Source organism: Schistocerca americana, chromosome 4, assembly GCF_021461395.2.
Source record: "Schistocerca americana isolate TAMUIC-IGC-003095 chromosome 4, iqSchAmer2.1, whole genome shotgun sequence".
NCBI classification, from domain to species: domain Eukaryota; kingdom Metazoa; phylum Arthropoda; class Insecta; order Orthoptera; family Acrididae; genus Schistocerca; species Schistocerca americana.
This window is the reverse complement of record NC_060122.1, coordinates 634,051,305-634,071,866: the sequence shown is the minus strand read 5'-3', so window position 1 is coordinate 634,071,866 and position 20,562 is coordinate 634,051,305. Positions and strand designations below refer to the sequence as shown.

Here is a 20,562-nt window from a genome sequence, read left to right as displayed (position 1 = left end):
AGACAAAGTATTTTATGATGAACTGTTATCCCACTTAATCCATTTGAAAAACACACATAGTGTGACTGCTGTAAATGAATCTACTTCATATGTCTAGTTGGCAGCTGACTAGTGTGAATATACGAGGTGGACTAGTGTAAAGGAATTAAGTTTTATTGACATATTCATCATCTCTGCAACAGCGCAGGAGCTTTTCATTTATGTTGTTTAGAAAAGAACTGTTGAGTCACTGAATATAAAGATAGCTGAAAATGAGACCCAACAAATGGGCACAACATTTCATTAGTCTGTTATTAACCTTTCAGAACTAGAAGAATCATTTTGTTCTCATTTGAATTACACGCACTGAAATGAAATGAATGGATGGTGAGAGATGAATACAATGAAGATATAATATTATGAAAAGGAAAGTTGCCACTCACCATACAGTGGAGATGCCGAGTCACAGATAGGCACTACAAAAAGACTGTCACACGTAAAAGCTTTTGGCCAGTAAGGCCTTTGTCAAAATACACACACACACACACACACACACACACACACACACACACACACAAGACTGCAGTCTCAGGTGGGGGTAAGGAGGAGGCTGGGGTGGGGAGGGATAGTGGGGTAGGGGTGGTGGACAGTGCAGTGCTCCTGGGGAGCACGCAGGGACAAGGTGGAGAGAGGGTGTAGTGCAGCTATGTGCAGTCGGGAGGTTAGCTGGGGGCAGGGGAGAGATGGGGAGGGGGAGGCAGGGGGCAGGGGGCAGGGGTAGCGGAAAAGAAGTAAAAAGACTGGGTGCGATGGTGGAATGAGAGCTGTGTAGTGCTGGAATGGGAACAGGGAAGGAGCTGGATGGGTAAGGACAATGGCTAATGAATGTTGAAGCCATGAGGGTTACAGGAACGTAGGATATATTCCAGGGAAAGTTCCCATTTGCACAGTGCAGAAAAGGTGTTGGTGGGAAGGATCCATATGGAACAGGCTGTGAAACAGTCATTGAGATGAAGGATGTCATGTTTGGCAGCGTGCTCAGCAGCAGGATGGTCCACTTGTTTCTTGGCCACAGTTTGTCGGTGGCCATTCATGCAAACAGACAGCTTGTTGGTTGTCATGCCCACATAGAAAGCAGCACAGTGGTTGCAGCTTAGCTTGTAGATCACATGACTGGTTTCACAGGTAGCCCTGCCTTTGATGGAATAGGTGATGTGTGTGACCGGACTTGAGTAGGTGGTTGTGGGAGGATATACGGGACAGGTCTTGCATCTGGGTCTAAGATATACATATGTGTCTTTTTGCTCACAGTTATGCAAGTAATACTGGTAACATACCATCTAAAAAAGTAATAAGTCTTATTTAGACCAAACGTGTTTCAATTTATTTCAAAGCATCTGCAGTGGTTGGATTTATTTAACTTTATACCGGATTCCTAATGTTCTTCCACACATAGTAAGAAGCCAAAAATCTGACCTCTGAAGATGCTTTAAAATGAAGTGTAGTACATATGGTTCAAACAAGACTTTTTTTTACAGTTGCAAAATGTGGTACATAACATGCATTACAATGAAGATAAAATGCCATGAAATGACAGTAGCAAAAGATCTTCATAAATTTGAATTGGGAGAATCTAATTTGTTTGAAATACATTCCTTGTGTCAAGGTAAGCCATAGTCTTCAAGACTCAATTCTTCCAGGTGCGCTATTCTTACAAAACCCATGGGAGTACTTGTGATTGGTTAGGGATTCATAGGTGGAAACACCAGTGACAATGTAAGTTTGAACGATACCTGTGGGGCCGGCCGGGGTGGCTGAGTGGTTCTAGGCGCTACAGTCCGGAACCGCGCGACCGCTACAGTCGCAGGTTCGAATCCTGCCTCGGGCATGGATGTGTGTGATGTCCTTAGGTTAGTTAGGTTTAAGTAGTTCCAAGTTCTAGGGGACTGATGACCTCAGATGTTAAGTCCCACAGTGCTCAGAGCCATTTGAACCATTTGATACCTGTGGGCATGCTTACATAACCTAAAGGTTAGGGCGATTGCTCGTGATAACTAGGAAATCTAGGTTCAAGCTCTGGTTTGGCACAAATTTTCATTAGTAAGACATATTCAAAGTATTTTTCTAGTTATCTAGTAATTTTCCTAATGCTGTTATTAGCCATGCATAAGGACCGATAGTGGTGAAATCAGTCTCCAGCAGATTTAATCTTACAATTCTAAGATTTATTTTGTTCTTACTTTGAATTATCAATGAACATCTCAATGTACCTTTCCTAGTGTGGTTACATTTTGGCATACATTTCACTTTTACCCTTTAGATTTTAAGGTGATCTTTTACTTTTTATAACTCAGACTTACGTGTTTGGTAGCTTTAATTTGGAACAAACAGCAATATATGCTCCTAACTACATGTAAACTCTTCTGTAGACACTTGTAGGGGGCTTTACGGATGCAGATGTCAATGAAGAAGGTGTCAAGAATGCTGTAGATTTTGCTCTCACTGAAATTGACAAGTCATCAAATTCAGCCTACAAGCAAGCACTAGTTCAGATTCTGAGTGCCCAGAAACAGGTGAGAATACGTAGTTATGTTATTTCTCCACAATAACATGTTTATCAAACATTTGACAGTTGTTAGTTGTTTTGTGAGTTTGAAGGCAATGAATTCTCAAAGCTGAGGTTCAAATTTTAACTGGCATGTAAATGTCACACATCCAGCTTTTATGTCAGAAGAGAACCTAGTAGCATTTAGTATAATGTATTTTAATTGTTGCATCATTCAGTGTAGTATAAACACTGGCAGTATATATTTTTACATTACATCATCTCGTGTAGGGCAAGCCTCCAAAGTCCATCACAGCTGGAAAAACTGTGTAACATGCTGATTGTTATTATTGTCACCACCACCATCACCACCGCCAGTACCACCATATTTATCTGACTATGATAACTTTGCAGTCTCAGAGTTCACTTATTTTACATCCACGTAAATAAAATTACATCAGAAATATAAAGGATACATGGGACATTAGATATTATGGTTAATAAATCCTTAAATATTTACTATAGCTAAAGTTGACAGGAAATTGCTTTATACCACATGATAGGCTGTTTTAGTAATCTCTTCCAACAGTAACTGGACTGTGACCCGTTGTCATTTCATTATTCAGTACCAAACAATAATCATCTCTGGTTCATATATTGTAATGGTGAATGTCTCTACTCATCATGATATTTTCTATATTTTTGTGCATATGACTGTGAGTGTTTTAATAAAATACAAAATACAAAATATATTTAATAAAATACTCTCTAAAGGGCTGACATCAGCTTAGATTGACAGTCATTCTTATCAATTTATTCTAGAGCTTGAAGTGCCAAAGAAACTAGTTTAGCCATGTGTATTTAAATACAAAGATATGTAAACAGGTAGAATATGGTGCTGTGGTCAGCAATGCCTATATAAGACAACAAGTGTCTGGCAAAGTTGTTAGATTGGTTACTTCTGCTACAATGGCAGGTTATCAAGATTTAAGTGAGTTTTAATGTGGTGTTATAGTTGACGCGTGAGCTACGGAACACAGCAAATCTGAGGTAGTGATGAAGTGGGGATTTTCCTCGTACCGTGAATATCAGGAATCCAGTAAAACATCAAATCTCCGACATCGCTGCAGCCAGAAAAATATCCTCCAAGAATGGGCCCCATGACGACTGAAGAGAATCATTCATTGTGACAGTAGTGCAACCCTTCTGCAAATTACTGCAGATTTCAATGCTGCGTCATCAAGAAGTGTCAACATGTAAATCATTCAATGAAACATCATCGATATGGGCTTTCGGAGCCGAAGGTCCACTCGTGTAACCTTGATGACTGCAAAACACAAAGCTTTACAGCTCGCCTGGGCCTGTCAACACAGACATTGGACTGTTGACTGGACACATGTTGCCTGGTCACATGAGTCTTGTTTCAAGCTGTATCGAGTGAATGGACGTGTATGGGTATCAAGACAACCTCATGAATCCATGGATCCTATGTGTCACAAGAGGACTATTCAAGCTGGTGGAGGCTCTGTAATGGTGTGGAGCATGTGCAGTTGGAGTGATGTGGGACCCCTGATACATCTAGATAAGACTCTGACAGGTGACATACGTGTGCATCCTGTCTGATCACCTGCATCTGTTCATGTCCATTGTGCATTGTGATGGACTTGGACAATATGAAACTCCATCAGGAACACTCTTCTGAGTTTAAACACTTCCGCTGGTCACCAAACTCCCCAGACATGAACATTATTGAGTGTATCTGGGATGGATTGCAACATGTTGTTCAGAAGAGATCTCCACCACCTCGTACTCATACAGATTAATGGACAGCTGTGCAGGATTCATGGTGTCAGTTTCCTGAATCACTACTTCAGACATTAGTTGAGTCAATGCCACATTGTGTTGTGGCACTTCCTCATTCTCCCAGGGGTCCTGCACAATATTAGGCAAGTGTACCAGTTTTTTTGGCTCTTCAATGTGCATTACAAATGCTACACCCCCAAATCTCAATTCCACATTGTATATGTGAGCAGATGAATCCGTGGAATATTTTTTTGTAGTATAGAAGTAGTTACTGCAATTGTGAGAAGTTGTAATTGATGCTAACTTTTAAATATAAATTGAAAGATCTGGAGCAGTGCTTTGTACGCCGCACTTTAATCAGTTTTACTAATAAGTAACTTGCTTCAGGTGGTCGCTGGAACCTTGTACTATCTGCAGTTTGAAGTTGGTGATAGTAACTGTGATAAAAGAAGCAGCGAAGCTGCTACAGAATGCAGTCTGAAGGACGGATCGGTGAGTTTTGCAACAATGAAACAGATTGAAAGGAAGTATCAGGGAAATCTTCACAAAGGTGTTCTCTTTTTGTTTTGCATTTGTCGTCCAGTAAGGCCAGTGGAATATAATACAAGGGAAGATCGGAAAGTAAGGCACAATAAGTTTATTACCAAAAGATTCAATAGGGAGCAAAACAAAAAAAAAAAAAATCACAAATGAACTTGAATCTTTTACCTACTTTTCTACATAGTCACCAAGTTCTCAGCACATTTCTCCCAACGTGGTACCAGTTTCAGTATGCCCTTTTTGTAGAAGTCCATTTAGTTGGGCTATTGCCATCTGTGGTCTGCTGATGCCACTTCCACATCCGTCACAAAGCATAGGGAAGCCAGGAATTTCTTCATGGAACCAAACAAATGAAAGACCAACAGTGCAGGATTTGGAATGTATGCTGTATGCTGGAACACTTCCCACCCAAATTTGGTGATTTTCTCATGAACAGATTCAGCAACATGGGGATGAGCATTGTCATGAAGAAGTTTGACACTGTCAGCATTAATGTTGTGATTTGTCATGAAGGGCATGATGCAGCTTAACCAAAGTTTTAATGTAGGCTGTAGCATTGACAGTGGTCCCATGTTGAGCATAGTCCACCAATGACACACAATGCTTATCCCGGAACACTGTCACAAACACTTTCCTAGCAGATTGAGTCACTTTGAATGTTTTTCATATTGGGGAGCCAGCATGTTTCCACTCTGTAAAGGCCTGCTTGGTTTCAGATGTGTAGTGGTACAGCCACAACTCATCACTAGTAATGATTTGAGAAAGTCATGCCCTTCTGTAGGGTAATGTGTAAAGTCATCTAAGCTTGTCATCATTTGCTGCCCCTTGTGGTTGTCTGTCAGGGTCTTAGGCACCCAATTTCAATGTGTCATGAACAGTACCTTACACATCACCATAGGAAATGTTGAACCGCTGTGATTAGGTTGACGTTTGCAGGTGACAGTCATTCAAGATTGCTGCCTCAATGGCCCCAACATTGTATGGGGCTACAGCTGTTACAGACATACTGAAATGTGGCAAATCACTAAGGTTCACATGACCCCCGTGGAAGAATACAAACCACAAGGAGACATTGCTATGCCACATATAGCTGTCCCCATAAGTGCCACGCGTGTCTCTGTGAATTTCACTTGGTTTATGCACTTTAGCCCACAAATATCAAACTACACTTTGCTGCTCTTCACAATTTGACAACGGTAATATGTGCGCCATGCTTGTTTCATAGCTCAGGCTTCTGTTGCTAGAACTGCAAATGAAAACAAAATACTCTCTGTAGTTTAAACATCAAACTACATTGCCATGAAATTTCAAAATTCTAGCTGCAATACAAGTAGAGAAAAAAATTATTGTGCATTACTTTCCCATCCTTTCTTGTGCCAGTTTATATTAGCATGCAAAATTCCACTGTGATGTTATTGTAATCAAATAACCTTGCATTAAGGGAAATTAGTATGTTAGAGCTTACAATCACTTCATTGAATGTGCAATGTACACTGAGATGCAATGGAAACAATTTTAAGGAACACAACATTTCATTATTATCTATTTGGGTACATGAAGTTTCATACTCATTACTTAACAACTTATTAGCTTACTTGCACACATTTTGTGACAGGTGTCCGTGCCTTTGCACATTTTTTGAGAATGTATAAACTGGAATATCTGACATAGTAATGTGTAAATATTGTACTTGCATCATATTTTAAAATGTTACTTGCAATTAACTGTGGAGTAAATTTTTTTCTCAAGTTTCTCATACACACTTCACAATAAAAATAAATTAAAAGTGGAGAAATTAATAAGAAAAATAACAGAATAAAATGAAACATAAAACATAATTTCAGAAAAATAAAGAAAGAAGTCATCTCTCTTCATAGGAAACAAGTCTGATAGTTGTTATACTGTTTTATAAAATTACTTGTCAGTTGCCCAGCATTGCCTGGTTACTAATTTACCCCAAACTTAAAACATAAAGTAAACCTGCTTTCTTGGATGAATTTCTGTGGACACCCTTGCAGAGATGAATGACTGTTCAGAAAACACAGGGCTGGGAAAATATTGTCCTGCACATTTAGTTACTACCAGAAGGTTCTAAAGAGTTCCATTTGTTCAACTCAACAAAACTTCCACATGAACATCATTGGAAGTGCCACAAAATAGAATCTGACATAAAATGACAATTTGGATACAATAGCCATCCTCAAAATAGTCAACGTAATTAAAAGAAATAGCTTTACTATCTATTACTTTAAGAGATAAAAAAAAGAAATAAAAATTATAACATAAACCCAGTACATCTCTCACTCTGCTGCACTGCAGTATGTCATAACCATGTAAAAATAAAACCAGCCGGGGTTGCCATGCATGATTCAACCAGTATGTATATGATGCAAATGGTATCCTAGCGGTCATTGATACATGTATAATGTACAGATAATTATACAAAGTAATTAAAAGGAGGGTCATGTAAAACTACAGTTGTCTAAACATTCTCATTAGTATATAAGTAGGCAAAAAATATTCTTTTTTATATTTAGCCTTATGAAAAACCTGTTTGAATTCTGACAGTTTATAGCTGATCAGAAATTAGCAAAATGTTCAAGAAATAAAACTGATTGTGACGGTGTGCTGATAAGTAATGCCGCCAAATTTTTTATTCTGTTCTCAATGTCGATTGAGATATTGGATGTCTCACCTTTCCTACTTCGCTGACATGAGTTGCAACTCTCTGTTGCTAGAGGATTTCAGATTGTCATGTAACATGGCAGTGTGTAATGTAAGTATGACAGTGCATGAGAAACAATATGCTGTAATTGAGAAAACTGAAAGCATGAATCGGAAGAGTTCATCCACATGTGGAGCACTCGTTCCTCCTTCGACATGACAATACCAGATTATACACAAGCACTGTGACAGCTGCAAAAATTAACCACACTGGGCTCGTTGTCATCGATCATCCGCTGTACAGTCCTGACTTGGTCCCATCTGATTTTCATCTGTTTCAAAAACTTAGAGAACACCTTCGAGGTTTAGGGTCTTCCCACACAAATGTGCCCTTATACAAAAATCATTGTAAAATTGAATTGTTGTGATGGCTCTAGAACTAATACTATATAGGAAGAAAATGGGGGAAAAAACTTTGAGGAAATGTTTGAGTTTGTTCCTTATATTCCAATATATTTTGTGATTAGAACAAGTAATGAAAATGAAAATAGAAAGGAAATTGGACATGAAATAACAAAATTAAGTAAATTATGACAACTTTTCAATAACATGATTTATACTGGAAAGATAGTGTAGTGGTCATCACTAGATAGTGCAGGCTACTCGTAACTCCACATTAGTTCATTTTGAGTGTAATTCTTGTTGTGCTATTCAAGGTATTTTCCTCTAGGAGTTGGGCCACTGCCCTGTGTACTGTGCATGCACACAGAGCTGTAGATGACAGTGGCACTGTTGACCTTCGCAAGCCTTCAATGGCACATGATGACACTTCACACTAGGCACTCAAATATCAGGAAATAAGTTCTTCAAAGATTTCAAAATAGTAGCTTTTGCTTAAATCAATTTTCTTGGTATGAACATGATCAGAATGCTTACTTTTGGGAGCAGGACACAAAATCTTCAAATTATGTGCTACAACTGTTATTCTATGTTTTTGATTTCTTAAGTTATCACCATGTGCTGTTTTACTGCAAGTATATGCGTGCTTTTTAAATCTTATTGCAAAACTATGTCCTGTCTGCCCAATATACAAACAGATGCAATCATCACATATAGTTTTATAAATGCCTGAATTAGAAAATTTACCACGATTGTGGCTTGTTTTATGGCAAAGACCAAATTGCAAAGTGTTGTTAGTATGGTAGACTAATTTTACATCGAATTTTCGAAAATAATTTTCAGTTTTTTGAGACACTCTGTCTTTGTACAGAAAAATTACATCACCCACATGTCTTTTAAAATATATAGTACTTTGTTTAAAAATAAGGAACTCATTTTCCAAAAATTAATAAAAATTTCTGCCATGCTGCTTGCCATAGTTACGCCTTTCTTTTGTTAGTATATTTTGTTATTATAAGTAGAACAATTGAAGGTAAAGTTATTTGAAAGGTCTCAATAAATTCAATGATTTTTACAGTACTTATCTCCTAGTATTTACCTGCAATGCGATACAATCATCTTGGAAAACTGTGAAAAGATGTCATCATGCAGCAAGATAATGCTCGGCCACATTCTGCCAAATGGACGGCCAAAACAATAAAGGAATTGGGATTCAAATTGCTAAAACACCGGCCATACAGTCCAGATCTGGCTCCAAGTGAATTTTCATATGCTTGGACCATTAAAGATAGTGCTCAAGGGAAGATGATATGCAACCAATGCAGATGTCACTTATATGGTGCAAAATTGTTTACATGTGCAATAAAAAAACTTCTTGAAATGCTTGACAAAGAGTGTTGGAGTGCAGGGAGGTTATGTAGAAAAATAATGTATGTTTTAGTTTCCTATCACTAGAATAAACAACAGTGTTCTGTGCAGTAGTGCTATTTGTTTTTCTGTGCTCCGCCAATATCTTCGAGAAAATGGTAAACAGAAGAGTGAACAGCAGCGCGTCCAGCAGTGGGGAAGCAGCAGGTGCGGCTGGCCCGCTCTTGGCGGAAGGTGCGGCCGCGGCTCCCGGTATAGCGGAGCTGGTCCGCTCTGAGGTAAACGTTGCACTTCGCGATAAAAACAATCTCGATCTGATAGCAGGCACTATATCAGATACTGTAACGGCAGCAGTATTGGCCAAAATGCGTGAAACTGTTGAGGCCAATACTGCCGAAATTACAGCACTAAAAAAGTCTGTGTCTGAATACGAGAAAAAGGCACGAGAGTTGGAAGTGAACCTATCTGCCACAACTGACGAACTAGAACAGTACCAAAGGCGAAATAGTCTAAGACTGTTTGGAGTAGTAGAAAATAAGGAAGAAGACACGGACAACCTGCTTATACAGGTTGCGCGTGAAAAATTAGGCGTTGAAGTGACAAAGGCAGACATTGACAGGAGCCATCGGGTGGGACGAAAACTACCAGGTGCCACCAAACCTCATCCAATAATAAATAAATTTGTCTCGTACCGAAAAAGGGCAGAGATCTTTACCCAGAAGAAGAAGTTAGCAAGGACAGGGCTTACAATAAGGGAAGATCTGACACACGAACGGCTGAAGATTTTAAACAGTGCCATATTCCATTTCGGTCTTCAGAATGTGTGGACTCAGGATGGCAGAGTAATCATTAAGACAGCAGCTGGAAAGAAGACAGTCACAAACCTGACAGAACTGAATAGTATTAAGTGAAGCTACTCGAGCCAAAAGTGCAAACTTAACACCATTTGCAATTGTAACAGCCCCAATACTCAGATATAGTCTTGTAATTTTATTAATTTTTTAATTATACCCATATTTGTACCTTCAACTAATTGTTTTTGTAACTGTATTAACTTTTCACTATTTTTTTGTGTCTGTAGCTCTAACCATTACTTAATTTTAGTTACTGCTAATACTCTTTTCATTTTCTCAGTTTATTCTCTTCCGTTCTGAAATAGTTCTATTGCAACTATTAGTCTCTCCTTTAGTTCATTAATCACCCATCTCTTCGGTATAAATTGTTCATAACAAAAATCACTACCAGTATCACTTTAGTAAATTTCAGTTTAATTCTAGCTTCCTACGATAATCTATTAATTATTAAGCTTACTTCTCTCTGCTGGCAGCATCGGCCTCTTAAATCACTCCCTTCTCCCTTATTTCCACCCTAAGCTGTTTCAAATACGCTAATAACTTTTCTCTTCTTACGACAAAGGATACACAGTGACACACAGCCGTCACTATTTTGGTCATATTCTCCTTGCACCGAATGCCACTAATCCATTTTCTGTACTCCCGCAACCTCAGGAAATCTTTAGCAGTCGCCTTTCTTTCGGCACTCGCGGCGTCACAAACAGGGCGCGCAAAATCTCGGACACCCCTGTGTTATGTCACTTGGCGGAAGCAGCGGCCAGTGCCCCTCGCGGCAGGTAGTGCCTAACAAAGGGACAAACCAGTGTGCCACCCTACTCCAGGCTGCTCAGCGGAACGCGTCAGAGCTTTTAGCAGCTCATTGCAAATCCAGTCTTTACCTGCGCATTACGAAGAACTTAACCTCCTCTTCAACCAACTAAACTACCACGTAATCCTCTTATCCGAAACGTGGTTGAAACCACACATATCCTCTGCATCTTTTCATCTCCCAGGGTACACATTTCTTAGGGCAGACAGATCAAAAAAGCGAGGTGGCGGGGTCGGCGTGTATATACGAACAGATCTCAAAGCGAAAGTCTTACGTACGTCAAATCCTGCTGAAGAAAAAGAGGCTGAATTCATGTTCATTGAAATAAATATACAAAGTCGGAAATTCTTGACTGGCGTCGTGTACAAGCCGCAAAAAATAAGCTCAATGAGTTCCTTCCAGTCGGAATTACATTCACTTCAGTGTCAATACGAACATGTCATCGTAATGGGTGACTTGAACATAGACCTGCTAAGAGACACTCCCTCCGCAATAAACCTAAGAAGACTGCTTAGTTGCAATAGCATGAACATTCTTCGATTACAACCTACACACCATACGGTGCACAGTCATACTCTTATAGACGTAATCGCAACGAAACAGACTGACAAACTAAGAGATGTTGGTCAAACATTGGCCCCTGGCCTCTCAGCACATGATGTAATATTCCTGGCCTACTCTGTGCAGCCCCCAAGGATCAAATCGCGTTACATAACTTGTAGGAAAATGAAACGTATTGACCTTGACACTCTAACAGCCGATTGCTCAGAAATCTCATGGCATCAAATAATCAGAAAACCCACAATCGACGGCAGAATTAATGAACTTGGTGATAAACTCACTGCCCTCTATGACAAACATGCACCTGTGTGCACAATCCGTGTAAGAAAATCTCCTGCTCCATGGCTGACAGCTTAATTACGTCAAATGATGACTAATAGGGATGCTGCCCACAGGCGTTTCAAGGCAGATCCGAAACCCGAGCGTTTCGAAGAATATGGAAAGCTACGGAACAGAGTGAAACAATGCATTCGCAATGCTAAAATCAGGCACGCTCGCTCCCTTGTATGCAGCGATCTGACGCCCACGACTCTATGGAAGAATCTCCGTAGCTTGGGGGTCAGAAAGGCAAAATCGGAAACTACTTTTCATGTGTCAGCTAACGAATTAAATGAATTCTTCTCTGCACCTCTGAATACCAACACAGCTGATAATTACCGTCCACAAGAATCCCCAAACAGGATAACTAACAACGATACCTTCCATCTAAAACATGTAACAACAAATACGGCAAGAAAAGCAATAACGAGAATCTCTTCTGATGCAATAGGCAACGACAGTATCGGTATAACCATGATTAAGAATGTTGCCGATATCTTAGTACCTGTCTTAACTGACATATTTAATTTTTCCCTCGTGAACGGAATATATCCCACTGCATGGAAAAGAAGCCTAATTCGACCCATCCCTAAGATCGAAAGCCCGCAACTGCCTAGTGATTACCGACCAATTAGCATACTGCCTGCTGTTTCCAAAGCACTTGAATATATTGTTCATGACCAAATCACTGAACACTTGCATGAATTCAGCCTATATGACAAATTTCAATCCGGTTTCCGTAAACATCACAGCACAAACACTGCTCTAATTAAAGTAACTGATGACCTGAAATATGCCATCGACAATCGAAAGGCAACAATATTGACGCTACTGGACTTCAGCAAAGCTTTTGACACTGTTAACTTTGACATATTGCTCAGAAAAATGCAACAGATTAATTTCTCTGATAGTGCAATGATATGGTTTGAAAGCTACTTAAAAGACAGACAGCAATGTGTTGTCTGCGTAAATGAAAAATCTTCCTGGAAACATGTTTCCTCGGGAGTGCCACAAGGATCAGTCTTAGGACCACTTTTGTTTTCTTTATATGTCAACGATATTTCGTCGGTTCTGTCCTCCTGTAAATATCATTTCTATGCCGACGACCTCCAGCTCTACCTAAGCGTCAGACCTGAAGATGTAAACACTGCAATCGCTCAGATGAATGATGATCTGTCTTCAGTAGTGACATGGGCGAAAAACCTGGGGCTTAAACTAAATGCAAAAAAGATGCAAGTAATCTTAATAGCCCATCAGAAATTAATAAGTTCAGATTTCCGCGAACGGCTACCTCCTATTCTGCTCGACGGTACTCCAATACCATATCAGAAAACAGTGAAGAACTTGGGTGTAACTTTGGATGAGCATCTCAACTGGGCGGAGAATACAGTCGCAGTGTGCCGAAAGACGTCTGCTTGTCTCTATGCTCTCAAAAAGTTTCGGAACATATGTCCACAGGACTTGAAATGCCAGCTCGCGCAAGCACTCGTTCTACCGAACCTCCACTATTGTGATGTGATTCAACAAGGCATGAGTAGTGAAAACAAAAGACGGCTAGAGCTAACCATGAATGCCTGTGTGCGTTACACCTGCAACATTCGCCGATATGATCATGTTAGTGCTTCATACTCCGAGCTAGGGTGGCTGCAGCCGGACAAATTGCGTGACTACCACACTCTATGTCTACTCCACCGACTCCTCGTCGCGCAAGCACCCCAGTACCTTGCTTCAGAGATTAAAAACCTGTCATGTCATCATAATCGAAACACGAGGTCACTCTTATTTGGTATCCTAACTGTGCCCACTCACAAAACAAAAACTTTTGCAAACTCCTTCTCAGTTGCCGCTGTCCGCCTCTGGAACAAACTGCCCCTTACCTTGCGCAAAATTCGATCTCCTGCTGCTTTTAAGAAGAAGTTGAAGCATTTCCTACTATCATCCTCATAAAGTTCTCCACAAAATTAATGTACAAGGACAATCCCCTCATCTGTCAAATAGCAAAGCTAGCGTCTCATATCTTGCTCCTGAGATGCCTTCCTCTTCATCTATCTCTATTAGCCACGCAATCTTCTTTTCCTTTATATTTCCTTAATTATGTTTCATTACGTCTCTATTCTTCTCCTCCCTTCACGATGAGTCTCCCTCATACTCCCTGCTGCCAGCACTCCTATCTAAAATCTGTCTCTTCAATAATGTCTAATTATAACAGTACTTGTGACCTAAGAATATAAACTCTATATGTATGTATTTTTCCAGGTGTACCTTTCAAATTGTTTATTTCACTTTTTGTACTAGATGTAGTTTAACATGCCTACTAAAACATATGAATGTAAAATAAGTAGAATGCCTGGTTAGATGTAAGAGAGGGCCTGATGGCCCTAATCTTGCCAGGCTAAATAAATAAATAAATATTCCTTTCCTCAAAAGTTCCTTAATTTTTGACTTTCCCTCATAAGCAAACTTGCTTTAATGATCAGTATGCCCTTGTCTGGGACGATGATATATGGAGGTTAGATATTAGCCTTTCTCGACATTACTAACTTAAAGAAAACCCACCACCACAGACAGATCGTGCATGATCATGCCATCCTCATAATATAAAAAATAATTCTTGAATTTGATGATCCATTACATGCACGAATCCCTTTGTCACAAGAAGAAATAGATAAAGAACTCAAAATTCTTAAACAAATAACCTGTGCTAATTAATATAAAAGTAAAGGCATAATGAATGTTTATTACAAGACCAAAAAGTGGAACACAGCATATGGAAACAAATGTAAGAATGTTGATGGCAAGAAAACAAAATATGTCGTGATTGAATGTCGGTAATGTCTCAAACAATTGAAAATTAAACCATGAAGGATTATAAGACATTAGCTGCCAGTGGGCATAGGTTTAGATCAATGGATAAAGTCGAAAATTTCTGCTGAACCGGGATTCAAACCTGGGTATCCAGCTTACTAGGCAGATGTGCTAACCATTATGCCATCTGGACACAGTGGTCATTGAAAATGCATGGACTGCCCTTGCACTCACCCCATCAGATCCAAATTCTCAACTTACCCACACACTACAGGTGTAGTGGCCTTTGCCCATTTCCCCGTTGCTTGTGGCATTTCACCGATTACTGTGAGAATACGAGCATGGTGTGCATATGCACTGAAGGGATCATTGGCTGTCCTCACCTTAATTATGTATATGTTGCCTGTTCTTTCGGACATGTCCAAAAGAAAGGACACCATTGTGTTGCTGTGGCTACTATAAGCCCCTGTTATCTAATGTCTTTAATTCCTTTGTATCTCGGTTGACAATGGCTACAGTATATATAACTGAAAATTATTTTCACAAATTATGCTTCTGAACTAACAATGCTTTACAACTGCAATTTTCCCATAAAAATGGCCAGCAGCACAGTCAGTTTTTTAATTCAGGTGTTTATAAAATAACAATGATGATTGCAGCTGCTTCTACACTCCTGGAAATGGAAAAAAGAACACATTGACACCGGTGTGTCAGACCCACCATACTTGCTCCGGACACTGCGAGAGGGCTGTACAAGCAATGATCACACGCACGGCACAGCGGACACACCAGGAACCGCGGTGTTGGCTGTCGAATGGCGCTAGTTGCGCAGCATTTGTGCACCGCCGCCGTCAGTGTCAGCCAGTTTGCCGTGGCATACGGAGCTCCATCGCAGTCTTTAACACTGGTAGCATGCCGCGACAGCGTGGACGTGAACCGTATGTGCAGTTGACGGACTTTGAGCGAGGGCGTATAGTGGGCATGCGGGAGGCCGGGTGGACGTACCGCCGAATTGCTCAACACGTGGGGCGTGAGGTCTCCACAGTACATCGATGTTGTCGCCAGTGGTCGGCGGAAGGTGCACGTGCCCGTCGACCTGGGACCGGACCGCAGCGACGCACGGATGCACGCCAAGACCGTAGGATCCTACGCAGTGCCGTAGGGGACCGCACCGCCACTTCCCAGCAAATTAGGGACACTGTTGCTCCTGGGGTATCGGCGAGGACCATTCGCAACCGTCTCCATGAAGCTGGGCTACGGTCCCGCACACCGTTAGGCCGTCTTCCGCTCACGCCCCAACATCGTGCAGCCCGCCTCCAGTGGTGTCGCGACAGGCGTGAATGGAGGGACGAATGGAGACGTGTCGTCTTCAGCGATGAGAGTCGCTTCTGTCTTGGTGCCAATGATGGTCGTATGCGTGTTTGGTGCCGTGCAGGTGAGTGCCACAATCAGGACTGCATACGACCGAGGCACACAGGGCCAACACCCGGCATCATGGTGTGGGGAGCGATCTCCTACACTGGCCGTACACTACTGGTGATCGTCGAGGGGACACTGAATAGTGCACGGTACATCCAAACCGTCATCGAACCCATCGTTCTACCATTCCTAGACCGGCAAGGGAACTTGCCGTTCCAACAGGACAATGCACGTCCGCATGTATCCCGTGCCACCCAACGTGCTCTAGAAGGTGTAAGTCAACTACCCTGGCCAGCAAGATCTCCGGATCTGTCCCCCATTGAGCATGTTCGGGACTGGATGAAGCGTTGTCTCACGCGGTCTGCACGTCCAGCACGAACGCTGGTCCAACTGAGGCGCCAGGTGGAAATGGCATGGCAAGCCGTTCCACAGGACTACATCCAGCATCTCTACGATCGTCTCCATAGGAGAATAGCAGCCTGCATTGCTGCGAAAGGTGGATATACACTGTACTAGTGCCGACATTGTGCATGCTCTGTTGCCTGTGTCTATGTGCCTGTGGTTCTGTCAGTGTGATCATGTGATGTATCTGACCCCAGGAATGTGTCAATAAAGTTTCCCCCTCCTGGGACAATGAATTCACGGTGTTCTTATTTCAATTTCCAGGAGTGTATATTGCGCAGACAGGACATACTTTTGAAATAAGATTTAAGGAACACACATGTAACTGCAATAAAACAGCATTTGCTGATCGCTTAAAAAATCAAAAACATAGACTAATGGATGTAACACTTAATTTGAAAATTTTGCACACCATTCCCAAAAGTATGTATCTCAGCATATTGGAGGAAGTTGAGACTTTTGGCAGTAAGAGAAATCATCCTGATAATGTTCTTAACAACCAAAGTGATTTAAGCCAAAACTTTTATTTTGAAATCTTTGAAGAACTTATTTTCTGATATTTGAATTCCTAGTGTGAAGCCTCATCACATGCTGTCAAAGGCTTCTGGAGGTCAGCAGTGCTTCTGTCATCTACAGCTCTGTGTGGACACATAATATGGGGCAGTGCACCTGTTCCTGCAGGAACATCCACTACCTTGAATAGCACAACAAGAAATACAGCTAAGATAAATTAACATGGAACTGCGAGTAGCCTGCACATCCTAGTGATGACCACTCCACTTCACTACTTTCCCAGTATAAATCGTGCTATCTCTCATTTTCATTGATATAGGTCTCTTGTATGTTATTTTAAATGTTTTACTTTACTTCTTTTTGTTACTTCATGTTAGATTTGCTTTGCAGTTTGTTTCATTACGTATTGTTTTTACCAAAATAAATAGATTTTTCTTTCAGTTATATATTTAAAAATGTGTATATACTCTGCATACTTACACACAACCAAGAATGTAGGTAAATTGTATTTATGTTATAGGTAAATTGTATTTATGTTATCATTTCTTCCTCTTGGTTTTTTTAATCTCATAATGTAATATATAGTGATGCTTTTTTTCTTTTACTTCTATTATAGATTCTGATGATTATGATGGCTATTAAATAGCTGAATTCTGTTCAAAAAAACTTTGTGATCAATACAATTAAAAAAAATTGTCACAAATTAGTCTAGAACTCCAAAACTATAGATTACACTCTTAATACCAGTGATTTCCAGTTATTTTTATATATCACTTCTCTGCACTATACCTCCATCAAAAGGCAATAAATGTCACTGTGGCTGTGATTAATCTGCCTAACAACCTCAAAAACCTTTGAATTGAAACTAATTTTATTCATTTTCAGTTATTTTCTCATGTAATGCCCTTTCATGCATATCACTCTAGTGAAGGTGAGATGTCATCAGGAATGTAGGCCATCAGTCACTCAAGCAGTCACTATTTTAGAATATTTTTTCATGACAACTCCCTCCCCCATCCACTCCCACATCTGCTGCTGTGAGTCAAATGCCACCACAAATGTCACTGCCAACTAGCTGGTCAGTAACAAAAACTGCAGAGTTGACAGTAAAATTGTTCATTTTTAATTTCAGTGCATTCGCAGTTTCGTAGCACCCTCTAAAGGGGCTGTGGATGTCTTGTCGCAACAGTCTTTTTTTTTTTTAATAGTACTTCATATACGTAACATGTCAGTTAAAATTGCTGCAGATGTTAGTTATGCTTACATGCCACCACTTTTCCATGTCCCATCCCCCAACATTTAGGGAGGCCAGTGCAGGGGAACCAAGGAAGCATACGTCTGTAGGTCAATCAAGGAAACGATAGCTCCTTTGTGCACCTGGTAGTGGACATCCTGGTTCACAATTATTAGGGTGGTAAACAACTTAGTGATGGAAGGATTGCCCTGAGGAGAAACAACTGCCTGAAGTTCATGCTCAGTCCCTTGACGCATGTGTGAAGTAGTGTCTAACTTTCCAGATTGTTGATGACTGACAGTTCGGCTCGGACATGCTCATCTTTTCCAGAATGGGTGAAGTGTGCCCAGTGATCCATACAGTCCACATGCAGATGTGCTGTGAAGCAGTCATGACTTGATGGGAGACCTCACTGTTTATGCCGACAGGGTGTGACATTTGTTCAGAGACCACTGGCACATCTGAAACTGATGAATCATGATGCTACCATTGGGAAAAAGGCTTATGAGTATTCCAGCCCCAAGACAGCAGCTGGACCACCACTTCTTGGGGTGGCTGTGTGATCCTGAAAGAATGCGCAATTTTCAAGATATCATACAAGGAAGGATTGTTTAGTCTGAGGGCTGCAGTGCATACTTCTGGACTCAGAGCCAATAGGACAGCTGTGTCTTGGCTCAATCTGCATAGAAAGTTTTACAAACTAAGTCCTTGCAAATCCATCACTGATGAGTGGGTTGATTGACCAAGTTGCTTTTGGTATTGGTGGAACTCAAGGTTCAGTGTGACCCCATGGAACTGATGCGAATAACAATTTGGCAGCAACAAACTCTTCTCCTTGAACATGAGTGTGACAGCCAACTTCTTGACCAAGAAAATGGCAAACAGTGAAATGGAACACCAGATTAATAAGTCCAACAAGTAAACAAAAATCAAAACTGAAGACAAAGCAAATTTGGAACCAGTAGAAAGTTGTGTAGAAATGTTAGTACAACAGTGCAGATGAATCATGATTGAATGCAGAGCTGCTGCACCACTGGTTTCAAAAGGCCAAGGTGAGCACTGATAGATGGGCACAGCGGGCATGTCCTTGCAGCAGTAACAGCAGCACTTGCAGATTGTAGCAGTGCTGTCCACAGACTGTCATCAATGCCCATGAGACATTAGAAGAGAGAGGGTGCTGAATATGAAGGCTTAGTTACAAAGAGAGACTGATTAAAAGGAATTAAGATGTTCTGTGTTAAAAGAGTGCAAATATGTTCACATATCAAAATTTATGGAGGAAGGCAGAATGAGGACCAGCTAGTTCCCCACTTTTCTGGCAGTCTTTTAAAGAGGAACATATTTGCCTTTATTTTGTGCTCTGACAGGAGCATTTTTCCTCTGGTATTACAAATAGTGTTTCTACCTTACTTGGATAGTTTTCTAACACACATCTTCAACTGTAACCTAATTGACTGTTACTGTCATATTATACACACAAAGCATACAGTCCTCAAAAACCCTTCATACCGGCAGTATAGACTGTTTAGTTCTCCAAAAATTATTACACATTTTTACAATGGAGACACTTTCTCTAGTTGATGTCTTCACTATAATGTAATGGTTTTGTTTCTTGTATACTATAATGAGTCACATATTTAATGTATCTGCGGGCCTGACGACAGTGGCCTGTACACTGAAACCTTCATAAATAAAGAAAAACTAATACTTACAGCTTAAGGCAGCATTATTATTGCACATAAACATAGTAGCTGCTGTTTCAGTATCCTTAAGAAGATGGATGTACATAAAATAGAAGCAATATGTCTGTTGCATTCTGATGATAGGACCCTAAGGGGTTTCCATGCTGAAGACCTTCTCTTTGTCTTTGTGTATTCATTCCGTTTCAATTCACTATGAGTATTCATCCATGAAAGTTTTTCGCAATCACAACTAGATACATGATTCAGACTGAGAATGTTGTCAGACAAAGCTTTCTACAGAGGAAAAAAGAACACTTGTACACGTGCATGGCTATATGTCCTGGCTGCCTACATTCTGCCAGTACAGCAGCTCAGTTGAAATGAGAGGTTATGTCATTGGACGTGGGTTGAGAGGAGGTGGGGAGTAGGAGGGAGAGTTGGGGAGAGGTGACTGGTGGCTGGGAGGGAGAGGCAGCAAGCACATGGGTATGAATGTGGCGCTGGTGAACCTGGCTGATGATAAGTAGTCAATCACAGATATTTGAGATATGCTACTCAAATCTTCTCACCCCTCCAAAGTGGAAGTCCAGTGTCCATACACCACACTCACTACCAATTTCTTGCCACATGGATCAGACCATGTGGGAGAAACAAGTGCAAGATCTATC

The 20,562-nt window shown here is 40.7% G+C and overlaps 1 protein-coding gene across 1 annotated transcript in view; it reads left to right on the top strand.

The window, feature by feature from the left end:
* Nucleotides 1–20,562, top strand: part of LOC124614069 (T-kininogen 2) — a 193,730-nt gene that overhangs the window by 63,684 nt on the left and 109,484 nt on the right. The window contains exons 5-6 of the mRNA XM_047142905.1: nucleotides 2,409–2,552; nucleotides 4,715–4,819. Of these exons, the coding sequence (XP_046998861.1) occupies nucleotides 2,409–2,552; nucleotides 4,715–4,819 (249 nt within the window). The remainder of the gene's footprint in view (nucleotides 1–2,408; nucleotides 2,553–4,714; nucleotides 4,820–20,562) is intronic.